The 15,553-nt window shown below is 37.8% G+C and overlaps 1 protein-coding gene across 4 annotated transcripts in view; it reads left to right on the top strand.

Annotated features, from left to right (window-relative positions):
• Window positions 1-15,553, top strand: part of TAB2 (TGF-beta activated kinase 1 (MAP3K7) binding protein 2) — a 78,828-nt gene that overhangs the window by 44,569 nt on the left and 18,706 nt on the right. For all 4 annotated transcript variants that reach the window (XM_070602959.1, XM_070602958.1, XM_070602960.1 and 1 more), the window contains one exon: window positions 6,436-7,936. In XM_070602959.1, the coding sequence (XP_070459060.1) occupies window positions 6,436-7,936 (1,501 nt within the window). The remainder of the gene's footprint in view (window positions 1-6,435; window positions 7,937-15,553) is intronic.

The following is a 15,553-nucleotide window of genomic DNA, read 5'->3' as shown; positions in this document are numbered from 1 at the left end:
TTGGTCTCCCCAATCCATCCTCCTCATTTCTGCGAAAATGTCTTTCTAAATGCAGATTTCATTGTATATTTACCTGCTTAAAAAACTCATGATATAGGCCAGCCCTGTGGCCTAGTGGTTAAGTTCAGCGTGTCCTGCTTCAGCAGTCTGGGTTTGCAGGTTTGGATCCTGGGCATGGACCTACACCATTCGTCAGCCATGCTGTGGTGGTGACCCACTTATAAAATAGAGGAAGATTGGCACAGACATTAGCTCAGAGCTAACCTTCTTCAGGAAAAAAAAAGAAGAAGAAAGAAGAGAAAACCTCATGATTGTTGCCCATACCCTTCAGAATAAAGTCCATATATCTTGTCTAGAGCACACAGTGATCTGGAGTCCTGCCTTCTACAGCCTTAACTGCTTCCCAGGTCTTCCTCCTCACACACTATTCTGTAGTCATCCTTAGCTGATGGGAATTCTCTGAACTTGCCTGGCTCCTTCTATAGTACAGTGTTTAAGAGCATATGTTTTGAGTTAGTAATACTGTATTATATACTTGAAATTTGCTAAAAGAGTAGATCCTAATTGTTCTTACCACCCAAAAAAATGTTGACTATGTGAAGTAGTATATGTGTTAATTAACTTGATTATGGTAATCATTTAACATTGTATACATATATTAAATCATCTCATCATACACCTTTAAAAAATCACACTGTGCAACCTAAATATATACAGTTTTTATTTGTCATTCATACCTCAGTAAAGCTGGAGGGAAATAAATAAAAATAAAATTTAAAAATAATAATAAATAGCATATGTTTTGATGATAAGCAGATTGAGTTCAAGTTTTGACAGTTACTAGCAGTAATTTAATTAACCTATCTGACCCTTATTTTTCTCAGCTGTACAGTGGGAATAAAAAAAGTCACAGGGAATTAAATATGATAATGCAGGTAAAGCCACTAGTAGGATACCTGATTCTGATTCTGAGTGCTCAACAAATGTTAGTAGCCAGTACTAATAACAGTAATAATAGTAGAAGAACCATAATAAATATTTGGTGAATGAATTAATAGTCCACACTTGTCGACATAGACTGTGAAAGAAAAAAATGAAAGAGCAAAGAAAAAGTGAGGGTGGAGTCAGAAGCTAAAGAAATTATGGGGAGGAGCAGAGATACTGGGAGGAAGGTGTCTCCCCTTAGAACTCAGGTACCTCTTCTAACTTTTCAAATAGAATTTTCTGATAAAATAAGACGTATACTGAGAGTCTTTAGTGAGTCATTGAAAAATAGAAAAAAATATTGTAGGCTCTTCAGTAAAATTTTGTTAAGACCTGGTATTGAAAGAACTGTCCAGAACACTTTCTTGATAGCCCAGCTGTAGAGATTTTGAAATATCTTAATGGGAATAAAATATAAAGCCCTTTATAGAATTATTTAAAATATTTTCATAAAATAAAGAACTCTACATACCCTTACAGTATGATCTTCAGCATATATTAAGTTAAGAAAACAAAACACAGAACAGTATATATAGTTGAGGGCAGGGGGAATAAAGATACACATGTATGTGTATTTGCTCCTGTTTCCATAAAGAAGCACTGGAAGGATTAAAAACAAAATTAATAAAAGATGGTTATGGTTATCCATAGTGGGCAAGAGGGAACAGGCAAGATGGGGATGGAGATGGGAGTGAGACTTCTCAAAACAAACATCTTTTTATATTGTTTTGATCTGTGTAAATGCATTGTCTATTTAAAAAAAAAAACGTGTTTTCAACTTTACCCAGAAATAGAAAATAGATGATTTTGAATTTCTTTTGGGCACCCAGTAATATTGTCTTCACTATGTTAATCTGATTTCACAAGAACAAATCCTGCGGTGTGCTTCCCAGCACCTAGTGATGACTAAAATGTTTTGCTTGTAAATTATCCATGAGGCAGACCACACCGTTTTAAACTGAGTTGATAATCAGTCTGGACATCCAAGTAATGTGCTTTTTAGCTGATATAACAAGAAATTTGACAAGAAAGGAATGAGGAGGGCTCCTCTGGGGATAAAAGAAGGGTGTAAGTCTTCCCGAATTGGGAGAAATATTTTTAAACTGTAAAGGCAAATTAAGCTACCTCCAAATGTAAGTATAGACATCTCTGATTTGGTGATAGCCTTTCTTTTGGGAGCTGGTCTCCCTTTTTCAATTGGGTAGGCTTCTGTCTTTTCTCTAGAGAGATCCTCCCTATGTATACTGGTTTAGAACTTTTCTAGATGAAAAAAAACATAGAATACAAAATATAAGAAATTCGTAGTTAGGGGCTGGCCCCGTGGCCGAGTGGTTAAGTTCGCGCGCTCCGCTGCAGGCGGCCCAGTGTTTCGTTGGTTCGAATCCTGGGCGCGGACATGGCACTGCTCATCAGACCACGCTGAGGCAGCGTCCCACATGCCACAACTAGAAGAACCCACAACGAAGAATACACAACTATGTACCGGGGGGCTTTGGGGAGAAAAAGGAAAAAAATAAAATCTTTAAAAAAAAAAAAAAATTCGTAGTTAAAGGATCTTGCCACGCTGCTACTTTGTATACGTATTCTTAACCATCTTCCTTCTTAGGAGGAGAACAGAAGTATCTATACTCTGTTCTCTTCTTGACTTTACTGCTCAGATCCCTTCGTTTGGAACTACTCACATCATTTCCTTGTGCTGGAGGTTCTCTAAGATAGCTATATTGAGGGGCCGGCTCTGTGGCCGAGTGGTTGAGTTCACGCACTCTGCTTTGGCGGCCCAGGATTTCACCAGTTCGAATTCTGGGCGCAGACATGACACCGCTCATCAGGCCATGCTGAGGCGGCGTCCCATGTGCCGCAACTGGAAGGACCCACAACTGAAATACACAACTATGTACCAGGGGGCTTTTGGAGAAAAAGGAAAACTAAAATCCTTAAAAAAAAAAAAAAAAGATAGCTATATCGTCAGCAGTTGTAATTCATATCTTTAACATTTACTTATATTTGGTAATTAAATCTTAGAATAATGTGAAAATGTTGCATAGCTGACGCTTTGGGCTTTTTCTTTTTTAGCTGAATTTTTCATCATTTTTTAATTTTCTTAATATGATGATTGAATCTGTAAGTTTAAAATTGCTCTTTCCAAAGTAATGCATTAAATATTGTTTATTTAGTATTTGTAAGACTTAGTGTGTACGTACCGTATCCTTTGTTGAAGCCTTCTCAGATGACCTCCACCCATAGTCCTTATCCATATTTCTCTTAAAACACCTACCATTCTGCATTATATTTGTGAACACGTAGATCTACTCTACTGCACTGTGAGAGTCTTTAAAGCAGCAATTGTATTCCTTTATACTTGTCTAATGGATGCTCAGTAAATACTGCTTGAAGGAGCAAATGAATCAGAGTTTGAGAAAGATGATCATAGTGTATACTTTGATGCTATCTATAGTCTCTGTGTCTGTGCAAGAAGCTTGGGGAAAAATGAAGGAAAAACTGGAAATAATGATTCAGACGCTTTCATAGCTTTGGAGAGAGTGCAGATTTGTGAATATACAAAAAAGCAGTGATTGTCAACTTTTTAAAAACTCATCCTCCCCTTTTTGATACACTTTAAGGAAGTCCTCTACAGTTTCCCCCTAAAAGTACCCAGGGCTTCCTTGAGAAATAGGTGATTCCAGGTCTGGGATAGGAAGTCTACAAGATGGTCTTGGACACCTTGTCATATCAGGAAGCAAGGAAGCTGTGAAAGACTACTGGGTTCATGTCGTGTGTACACAGGAGCCACCTTGAAGTCATTTCCACTAGCCGAAGGATAGGATATGATGACCACAATCGGTTGACACACAACAAAATGTTAAAGATACAGGAATTTATAGTGATACTAAAAATGTCTTAGTTACCTTTAGAAGTTGCTAAGGTACCAATTCATTATTCTAAAAACCAGTAAAAAGAAAGAATTTATTTATCCTGCCTCTTCTGTGCAAAGACTAACCAAATAGTTGAAGAGAGCAAGTTCTTTGAGGAACAAGTGCATCTAATACATGAAGAAAGAATCTTATCATTGGGATATCACCAGTATCACCATTTTGCAACCCCTAATGAAATAAAATTTCAAAACAGTGATCATCAGTAATTACTAAAAATCATTAGGTGGATCAAGCTAACAATGTCAGAATCCACCACTCAGCTTTAAGATCACAAAAAGACAGGCAGACATTGTTGTGCCTCCTTGTGTGATGCAATAAGAAATAGACCCTATTGAAGAGTCTTGACAACAATTCATATGTGCACCTGCTCACTCTTCTATATATAACTGCTAGTTCACAATGAGTTACAGGGGATATTGACACCACGGGGTGCAGTCACCCAGTCCATATGGGAAATTCTACTGGACAAAGTACTTCAACAAACAAATGGCTAGAAAATTTTTAAAAGAGAGGAGGGTTAATTATTAAAAGAAACCTAAGAGGCATATCAACCAAATGAGATATGTGGACCTTGCTTATTTCCCGATTTAAATTAAAAAGAGTTTTAAGAAACAATCAGGGGACTTTAACACTGTTTGGATATTGGGTGATATTAAGTATTGATTAAGGTATGATAATGGCACTATGGTTATTTTTTTTAGTCTCTGTTTTTTTAAAGATACGTATTGAAGTATTTACAGATGAAAACAAAATATCTGAGACTTGATCTAGCTTGATGGGGGGAGTAGCTGGGGCATACACATGGGATGAAAAAAGATTTGCCATATATTGGTATTGTTAAAGATGGATGATAAATATAGGGGAGATTATCATATTTACTTCTTATTTTTGCATATTTTAAAAATTTTCTGAAATAAAAGTTTAATAAAGAGTACATTTCCTTTTATTCTATCACAGCCTTATAAAATCCCTGTAAGTTCTTTTATGTTTTGCTGATAAGAAAATGATGTCTGCAGAGGGTAAATAACCTAGGGGCATGTGAGTTATGGCATAGCCAGGACTAGAACATATTAAATAATCAGAGATTATAAAGGATTGAAGGGATTTATGAGCACTCGAGAATTAGAGAGGAAGACTTTGTAAATATAAGTATCAGCTTTTCAAAAGGAAATGTGGACTTGGATTTGGTGGGGAACATACATTTTAATTTGGGAGGATTGGCAGAAAGGAGATGAGAAGAAGATGATGTCTTTGTGAGTTTTAGCTCAAAGGGGAGAAGAATTTACTAGGAATAGCAATAAAATTAGCTTGAAGCTAAAAGCACCAATTAGGTTTGGCAAAAAATAACGTCTAACTATAATAAGGATTAATCAGTTGATAAAGATTGTGGTGAATTTTTAAATTTTATTTGAAAAATTAATATATATCAATTCAGAATATGAGTAGGGTAAAAGGGTTTTTATAGCATTAGAAATTTGAACTATTGGTTTGGGGAGGAAAAGCATCGAACCTTTCTCACTAACCTTCTCTTTTGCATTACCTGTTCAAACTGTGGACTGTCATTTCTTAACAAGACTTCACGATGCGTTTTTAGTTCAGTTTTCTCTACTAAGATTTTATCTTATATCAAACCCACCTGCAGACATTTTAACCTGGTTATTCATCTTTTTTATGTCTAAAAACGTCCCCTTTCTGTCATATTCGTAAGCCTCCAGCTCTCTTTGAATTCTCTTTCCCTCTTGTGGCCAAATTGTGTTGACTATTTGTAGTTTTTCATAATTTGTTTCTACTATCAGACATTATTATTTCATATCTTCTAACTGGTCTTCTTGTCAAAAAATTTTTCTTTTTCTATTCATCTTAAGTATCAATAGACTTCTCTTCCCAAAACACCCTTTGGTCTTCACTTCACTGTTCATTTACGTTCAGGGCCTCTCCCCATTGCCTATATTAAAGTCCAAACTCCAGTGTGACTCATTTTTCAAAATCTTCAATTATTTAATCCCAATCTGCTTTTGTAACAGTGTCTTCCACAAAATTTCTAATATAAACCTTTAACTTTTGTTTAAATGCTACGAATATAATTTTTTAAAAGATGATTAGTTTGAAAGAATTTATATAGTGCTTGAATGTGCAAAATATTTAATTACACAGTATTGTATGCATAAGTTGAATAGTTATATTTTGTTCAACATTCAAATTGCATAGTTAATTAGGTTGTAATTTTACTGTATTTGCATGAATCTATTTTACTATAAAATAGTTCCTAAAACAGCAAAATGACTTGGTTTACTTAGCTATTGCTAGGCAGAGAACTTTTACATTGCATTAGTAGTGAGGATTTCTAATTCATCCATTTGCATAAAAAGTAGTTCTTCTCAAATGAGAAGGTTCAAATATATCTGTTATAATTGTATTAACTAATCACTTGTTAATCACATAATATCTTAGTAGTGATAAGAGTATAAACATTAGCTTCTGGTTGTTAACGTCAAGCTGTTTTTGTTTTGTTTTATAGAATAATAATAACCTGGATGCCTGCTGTGCAGTTCTCTCCCAGGAGAGTACAAGGTATCTTTATGGTGAAGGAGACTTGAATTTTTCAGATGATTCTGGAATTTCTGGTCTACGCAATCACATGACTTCTCTCAACTTGGACTTGCAGTCACAGAATGTTTACCACCATGGAAGAGAAGGAAATAGAATGAATGGAAGTAGGACTCTAACGCACAGCATTAGTGATGGACAACTTCAAGGTGGTCAGTCCAATAATGAGCTATTTCAGCAGGAGCCACAGACAGCACCAGCTCAAGTTCCTCAAGGTTTTAATGTTTTTGGAATGTCCAGTACGTCTGGTGCTTCAAATTCGACACCACATCTTGGATTTCACTTAGGCAGCAAAGGAACATCTAACCTTTCTCAACAAACTCCCAGATTTAATCCCATTATGGTAACGTTAGCCCCAAATATCCAGACTGGTCGTAATACTCCTACATCTTTGCACATACATGGTGTACCTCCACCTGTACTTAACAGTCCACAGGGAAATTCTATCTATATTAGGCCTTACATTACACCTCCTAGTGGTACAGCTCGGCAGACACAACAGCATTCTGGCTGGGTATCTCAATTTAATCCCATGAACCCTCAACAAGTCTATCAACCTTCACAACCTGGTCCCTGGACTACTTATCCTGCATCTAATCCTCTGTCACATACCTCAGCCCAGCAGCCAAATCAGCAAGGCCACCAGACCTCTCACGTCTACATGCCCATCAGTTCACCCACTACTCCACAACCGCCAACAATTCATTCATCTGGTAGCTCACAGTCTTCTGCTCATAGCCAGTATAACATTCAGAATATTTCAACAGGACCTCGAAAAAACCAGATCGAAATCAAACTTGAACCCCCACAAAGAAACAGTTCTTCAAAGTTGCGTTCTTCTGGACCTCGAGCCTCCAGCAGTTCCCCTTCAGTCAACAGCCAGACCTTAAATAGAAATCAGCCCACTGTTTACATAGCTGCCAGTCCCCCAAATACTGATGAGGTGATGGCCCGTAGTCAACCTAAGGTCTATATTTCCGCTAATGCCACCGCAGGAGATGAGCAGGTCATGCGGAATCAGCCCACCCTCTTCATATCCACAAACTCTGGAGCATCTGCTGCCTCCAGGAATATGTCCGGGCAAGTGAGCATGGGTCCTGCCTTTATTCATCACCACCCTCCCAAAAGTCGAGCAGTAGGTAATAACTCTGCAACCTCTCCTCGAGTGGTGGTCACTCAACCCAATACAAAATATACTTTCAAAATTACAGTTTCTCCCAATAAACCCCCTGCAGTTTCACCAGGGGTAGTGTCCCCTACCTTTGAACTTGCAAATCTTCTAAATCATCCTGATCATTATGTAGAAACGGAGAATATTCAGCACCTCACGGACCCTGCCTTAGCGCATGTGGATAGAATAAGTGAAGCACGGAAGTTGAGTATGGGATCTGATGATGCTGCCTACACACAAGGTAATAACGATGCTGAAGCTGGGGTCGTTTGCCGTGCTGGCCTTAGTGCTGTGCGTTTGATTTCACTGGGTATCAGCATTATTATTTCATCCTTTAAACGTTGCCTCAAATACTACTATCTTAAGAACCTTTTAGAGAATTCATGTAAATTTCAGTTTTGTTATTGTATAACTTGACGTTTGATAATAGAGTTGTCAGATCTTCAGAATAATCAGTGCTGGTTTGTGTTTTTGTTTTCTTAATGTTTATAACACTTTCTTTTCAGTTATTGTCTTAGCACTGGTGTTGTTGACTTTCCCTTTAAAATTTCTGCAAATAAAAATTCATAAAAAAACATTTTAATAAGAGATGAGTGAACCAACTAATATAGTAAATCTGCCTTCTTTGACCAAAAGAATTCTCTTCTCATTTTTCTAATCGACGTTGTTAGTCTTATTTCGTATCAAAGTCTAAATTGGTGTGAGTGCTAGAATAATCCAACTCAAAGAGAAATTTGAATCCTATTTCTGATACTTGTCTCTTTCAGCCTCCCTTAAACATCAGTTAATGCAACCTTTCTGTTTGGAGTTGTGAATAAGAATGTTAGTTTTAAATCTCTCTCACTTGATTATCCTTTTCTGAAATCGACTAGTTGATATTGGTAGAGATAATTTCCGTCATATATTTTGTCTGACCCCTTAAGTTACTTAATCTTCCATAGGAAACTTAAATTCATTCAGATAAGAAAGTAGAGGATAAGTGTTTGTTTTCCTGAATATCGATGCAAGTTTGTGGACCAGCTGTGAGTCCTTTAGGGTAATGACGTCTTAGTCATCTCTGTGTCCCCAGTGAATTGTTCCAAGTAATGTAGGTTGGAAAATCCTGTATCGTCGGCCGCAGGCAGCACGCAGCCCCTGCTGCTACTAGTACTACGTGTCCTTTTAAAAATTTCTGAAGTAGTGATTTTACTGCTGAACTTCTTAGAGGAGCCTGGTTGTTTTGGCTTATTTTGTGTTTTAAACAGTTGTATTCTAGCGATTCTCAACCCAAGGTGGGCTGTAGTGCTGAAATTTTGTAATCCCCTATGGAGCTTTCAAAAAATGAAAATGCCCAGGGCTTGGCCCAAACTTACTCATTTAGAATCTCTGAGTGATGAAGCCCAGGTGTGCGTGTGTGTGTGTGTTTAAAAGTCTGTTCCACTAGAAATTGTTCTGGAACTTTTTATTTTCCATATATCTATGACTAAACTGGAACCATTTTTGTTCAGTTTCAGCAGTGTGTGAATTTTAATATACCATTATTTATTCCACTGGTATTTAATTCCTGTTCTTCCCCTAAAGTCCTCTTTCTTTTCTTACTCTCCTTTCATCAAAGTAACAGATTTCCTGTGTTTGGATAGTTGTTATTAAATGGAGAGTAAATTTTTTTATGAAGATAATTTGATATGGGGAATTTTCTCTTGAAGTAGACAAAAGTATTCACATTTAACTGGAGTGTGAAAATAAAGTGTTACTTTGAACTTACTATCTCCAGTTTCTCTCCCATTCTCTAGAATCTGCTCCAGTCAGGATTTTTCCCACTACAGTCAACCAAATTTGCTCTTGTCAAGATCATCGGTGGCAGCATTGTTACCAAGCCCAGCAGCCGTCTCTCAGCTCTCATCTCCCTTGATCAGCATTTGCCACAGTGGGGCACCTTCTTCTCTGTGAAGCATTTTGTTCATTTGACTCCTAGGATTTCCACTTCTCCTTTTATTTGCTGGTTCTCCCTCATGTTCCTCATCTTTCATCTCTTTGTTCTTCCACTCCTTTGTTCAGAGAAGTGAGATCAAAGCCTCAGAGCTCAATCCTTGGACTCTTTGGCTATAAATATCATTATATGCTAATGACTCCCAGATTTGTAACTCTAACCTGGGCTTAACCCCTGAATTCCAGGCCATTACTACCTATTTAACATCTACCTATTTAACATCTCCATTTGTATATTTACTGGGCACCTCCAGTTTACTGTGTCTGAAACAGCTTCTGATGTTCCCTCCGACTTACTCTTCCTGTGATCAATCTTCCCATATCCGTTAATGGCAGCTTATTTTTTTGGTGATTAAGCCAGAAGCTTTGGACTCCTTTCTCTCACATTTCACATCTAATTCGATAGTAAATCCTGGCCACTCTAACCTTCAAAGTATATCGAGAATCCTGTCTTTTCTCATCACCCCCATTGTCTCACCACTTTGGTCTGAGCCACCATCATCTCTCAAATGGACTGTTACTGTAGCCTGCCTGCTTTCACCCTTGCTTCTTTATGGTCTTTCAGCTCAGCAGCCAGAGAGATGTGGTTAAAAACCTGAGTCAGATCAGACCACTCCTCTACACGTGATGGCTGTCTGTTTCCTTCAGAGTAAAAGCTACAAAGCCTTATGTCATCCGCTGCCCCTCCTCCATCTCTTTTCCTTGTACTCGCCACCTCTCTCACTCTGTTCCAGCCCTCCTGGCCTTCTTGCTGTTCCTTTCAGTATAGAAGGCACACCCTAGGGCCTTTGTACCTGCTGTTCCCTCTGTCTGAAAGTCTCTTCTCCCAGAATCCAGTTACCTCCCTCAGTTTCTTCTGGTCTATATCGAGTCACCTTTTCAATGAGACTATCCCTGGTGTCCCTATCTGAATCCACCCTCAGCATTGCTTACTGCTCCATCCTTGCTTATATTTGCTCAGAGGGGGAAAAGATGAATAATCTAATATTAAGATATATAATAAGCAATACCTCCTGAGCGCTCTCTATGTGCTAGGCCCTGTCCTGAATGCCTGTTTATTTCTCGCAACTGACTTTAAAATAGGCCACTAGTAGTAGTCTAATTTTCAGATTAAAATGCTTAGGAACCAGATAGGTTAATTCCTTGCCAAAGGACAAGTCACAGAGTCAAGATTCTAACCTATGAAGTTGACAACAGAGCCCATACTCTTAACCACAACCCTCTAATGTCTTTCCAGATTTTCAAGATAAACCCTCTGGAAAGATGCTTCAAGTTTATCCTGCAGTTTCATATAACCCCTGGTACACTGCTGTGGGGGCCGCGTGTGCCTCAGTTTGAGAAATGTGGAGCTAAAAGATCACTCAAAATAAATGAAACCAACAGGGAGCTATAGGGAAAGAAATCACCGTATATAGATATAATTAGAAATAACTTGAAACAATGAAGTAATACCTGGGTAGCTGTAGGGAGCACCTTCTAAAGGCACCTGAAGATAAAAGAAAAAAAATTGCTGATGAGTGAGGCTCTGCTTTGAGAATTCAAAGCCTACCATAAAAGCGGGATTCCTCAGAATCTGCCACTCAAATTGCTACTCTTCACTGACGGCCTTCAGATAGCTGTAACAGCCATGCTCGCTTTCAGTAAACACACGTGCATACCTGTGGAATTCTGAGCATCCGTGTGGCTTTGTCCCCTTGCATTATCTGTGTGCGCCCTGTGGCGGGCTGGGTGCTCTTCTGCAGCCTTTCCTCTCGTTTCCTTCTGCTTACCGCTGTGGACCCACACTTACATATCAGCCAGTGACAGAATCTCGTTCTAGTATTTCTGTAACTTGGTTCTAGTCAAATCAAAGAATTGTTCCTTTCTGAAAAATGTATCTTTTTTGATGTTAACTTACATGGGTGTGAGGCTTTACAGTTTCCACAGCGCTCGTTACAGTACAAAGTGAGGTGAGCCCAACAGTGCCAATCTTTAAGCAAGGGTCTTTTCTGAGCTCTAATTTGTATGGTGTGGGTAATAAAGAGAAAAGAAATGTCTCTGCCTCCTGCAGTGAAGTTGATCTTTCTAAAGCTCCTGGAACACACTTTCAGAGTAGAAAAATAAGTTGAGCCAGGTACTAGAGTCATAGGAAAGTACTTTTCTCACATTGAGAAGGGAACATACATAAATCAATTTGGTAATCAAAATTTGTGGAGTTTTTATGTTTTGTCTAACATTTGAAATCTAAAAATACTATAGTAAAAATTTCAAAAGTGAGAATTTATGTTTATAAAAAACACATTGTTTGATATTCCCTCTGCTGTATAATGAGCAGAAGAGAAAGAGGTAAATTAATCACACTTCCACCAGAGCCCTGCTCGTCTCAGCACCAAGTCTGCCACCACCACCACCCGCTAAAGGACATAAAGTACACTCGAGTCCTCAAGGTGCTGCAGGACTGAGAGGCGAAGATGAGTGCCAAACAGAAACAACAGATTCAAGTTAGAAATTTCAGTTTAAAGCCTATAGAGATGAAGGCTCTTACTTTACCTACAAAGAAGAACAAATACTGAAGTGAAATTGCTTACTGGTGGTAAGGTTACTGGCCAGAGCGCGGCATTTTTCCCCTTGAGTCATACCACTTGACTCTACCTAACTTCTGAAAAGTACTGATAAATACTTCATAATTCACTGTATTCTGAGACTTTCTGGTGTTCTCTCACATTCATGGAAGTATGCTTTTTGTAACACTGGCAGCTTCTGTAGGTGTGGAGGACAAATGCTTCACTCATTCAAACCAATTTTCACGGCAGAGGAAAAACAGACCTACTTTCTGTATTTTGTTACAATAGCCAGAGGCTCTTACCAAACTAACATTCCTGCCAAAAAGGATTTCTCATTCTCTATTATCTGTGCAAAAATCCATCCATAGTGTCGATGTAGCTGGTAAACTGCATTGTGTAAAATATGTGTATATGTGTATACCTGTCCAACGCTTGGTCCCACAGGATCCCCGTCAAGTGTGCGTCCATTCAATACTTGGAGGCTTTCTGAGAGACACGCTGCCGCCTAAGGCAGCATGTTCCATTTTTGAAGGGCTCTGCCTACTCGCAAGTTATTTCCTGTATTAGACTGATCTTTTTAAAAAGTATTTTGAAAATAATATATGCATATGGTAAAAAAAATTCTAACCCAGAAAAGGGAAGATAGAATAAAAGTGTGTCTCCTTTCAACCCCTGACGTATCCCTTCCCCCCAACCCTCCCACCATTTAACTATCAGAAGTAATCTCCATTGGTGGTTCTTTATCCTCCTTCCCTGTATAATTACATATACACACTCACACACTTTTTTTTTTAATGGGAACACACTGTACATATAGGAGTATATATAAATATACCATATATGTGGGTTATATAATCTATACATACTCTAAGTATATATAACATAAATATACTGTGGGGATATCCTTTACACATATTTACTTAACATATTTAAGATTATTGTGTTAAGGATGTGCAAATCTATTTCATCTAATTTACTTTTAAAAATTTTTAGTCATCATTTTAACTTTATTGAGAATTTTAGCTTTATTGAGAAAGAGTTAACATCCCATGTGGTTCACTTATTTATAGTATGCAAGTCAGTGATTTTTAGTATAGTCACATATGTGCAGCCATCACCACAGCGAATAGTAGAGCATTTTGAGCACCTCAGAAAGAGACTACTCTACCCTTTACTGTCCCCTCCTATCCCATTACCCGCACCCTCAGCCCTAAGCAGCCACTAATCTGCTTTCTGTCTCTGTAGATTTACATATTCTGGACACTTCATATAAATGGAATTACATAATATGTAATCTTTGTTTTAAAGATTGGCACCTGAGCTAAAAACTGTTGCCAATCTTCTTCTTTTCTCTCTCTTCTTCTTCTCCCCAAAGTCCCCCAGTACATAGTTGTATATTCTAGTTGTGAGTGCCTCTGGTGCTATGTGGGACATCGCCTCAACATGGCCTGATGAGCTGTGCCATGTGGCGCCCGGGATCCAAACCTGCGAGACCCTGGGCCGCCAACGCACGCAAACTTAACCACTTGGCCACGGGGCCTGCCCCATATGTAGTCTTTTGTGACTGACGTTTTTCACTTAGCATGATGTTTGAAGAGTTCATCCATGTTGTAGCATATCTTAGTGCTTCCTTCTTTTTTATGGCCAAATAATATGCCATTGTATAGATACTCTACGTTTTGTTTATTCCTTCATCAGTTCATGGACATTTAAGCTGTTTCTACCTTTTGGCTATTATGTATAATGCTGCTATAAACATTCATGTACACTTTTTGTGGACATTTGTTTTTATTTCTGTTGAGTATATACCTAAGAGTGGAATTGCTGGGTCATGTAGGAATTCTACGTCTAACCATTGAGAAACTGTGAAACCGTTTTCCAAAGTGGCTGCACCATTTTGCATTCCCACCAACAGTGTATGAGGGTTTTGATTTCTCCACATCCTCAGCAACACTTGCTGTTGCCTGACTGTGATTCTTGCCGTCCTAGTGGCCATAAAGTGGTGTCTCATTGTTCTTTTGATTTGCATTTCTCTGATGGCCAGTGACCTCAGGAATCATTTCGTGTACTTAGTGGCCATTTGTATATTTTCTTTGGAGAAACGCCTATTTATATTCTTCACCTATTTTTAATTAGATTATTTGCCTTTTTATTATTGAGTTGTATGAGTTCTTTGAATATTCTAGATGTAAGTCCCTAATATGATTTGCAATTATTTTCTCCCAGTCCATGAGTTCTCTTTTCACTTTCTTGATAGTGTCCTTTGAAGCACAAAAGTTTTGAATTTTGCTCAAGTCCATTTTATCTGCTTTTCCTTTCATTCCTCATGTTTTTGGTGTCATTTCTAAGTATCAGTTGCAAAATCCAAGGTCATGAGGATTTGCCCCCAGTGTTTCAGTTTTATAGTTTTCATGCTTGTATTTTGGTCTTTCATTCATTTTGAGTTAAATTTCTGAATAATGGTATGAGTTAAGGATCCAACTTCATTCTTTTGCATATGGCTGTCCAGATGTCCCTGCACTGTTTGTTGAAAAGACTTCTTTCCACATTAAATGGTCTTGGCACTCTTGCAGGAAATTGTTGACCATGAACACGTGGGTTTATTTCTGGACTAACAGTTCTTTTTCATTGATCTCTATGTCTGTCCTTATGCCAGTACTACACTGTCTTGGTTATTATTATTTTGTAATAAGTTTTGAAATTGGAGCATGTAAGTTCTGCTTTGTTCTTTTTCAAGATTATTTGGCTGTTTGGGGTCTCTTGCTATTCCATATAAATTTTAGAATCAGCTTGTCAATTTCTACAAAGAAGTCAGCTGGGATTCTAATAGGGATTGCACTAAAATATTTTTCTACATATACTTGATTTTTTTTAAAAAATGCAAGCAGAGCAAAAGGGTATATGATAAGAAGGTCACCTCATCAAAGACAACCAATAACTATCACAAACAGTTCATTTTGTATTCTTCTAGAAATTGAAATTGTATACCAAGCATATATATATTTATACCTCCTTTTAATATAAATAGAACATATTATTTTGCTTTTTGTCTTTATCAATTTTTTTATCTTTATCTCTTTGAGAGTATTCCATGTCAGGAAGTGTAGATCTGCTTTTTTACAAAATGGCTGCATAGTATTATGTACTGTAATCTCTAACCAGGCCTTTCTTGATAGACCCCAAGGTCTTCCTTTTACAAACTGCTGTAGTAAAAATCTTATATATACGTATTTGTGCCCATGCCCAGGTATGTTGGCAGAAGAGATTACTAGGAGTGTAACTGCTGTGTCACAGGATATGTATATTTTTAATTTTGATAGATGTTTAGGCTTGGTTATGCTGCAATA

The sequence above is a fragment of the Equus przewalskii genome, chromosome 32 (genome assembly GCF_037783145.1).
Source record: "Equus przewalskii isolate Varuska chromosome 32, EquPr2, whole genome shotgun sequence".
NCBI classification, from domain to species: domain Eukaryota; kingdom Metazoa; phylum Chordata; class Mammalia; order Perissodactyla; family Equidae; genus Equus; species Equus przewalskii.
This window is presented reverse-complemented; position numbering and strand designations above follow the sequence as displayed.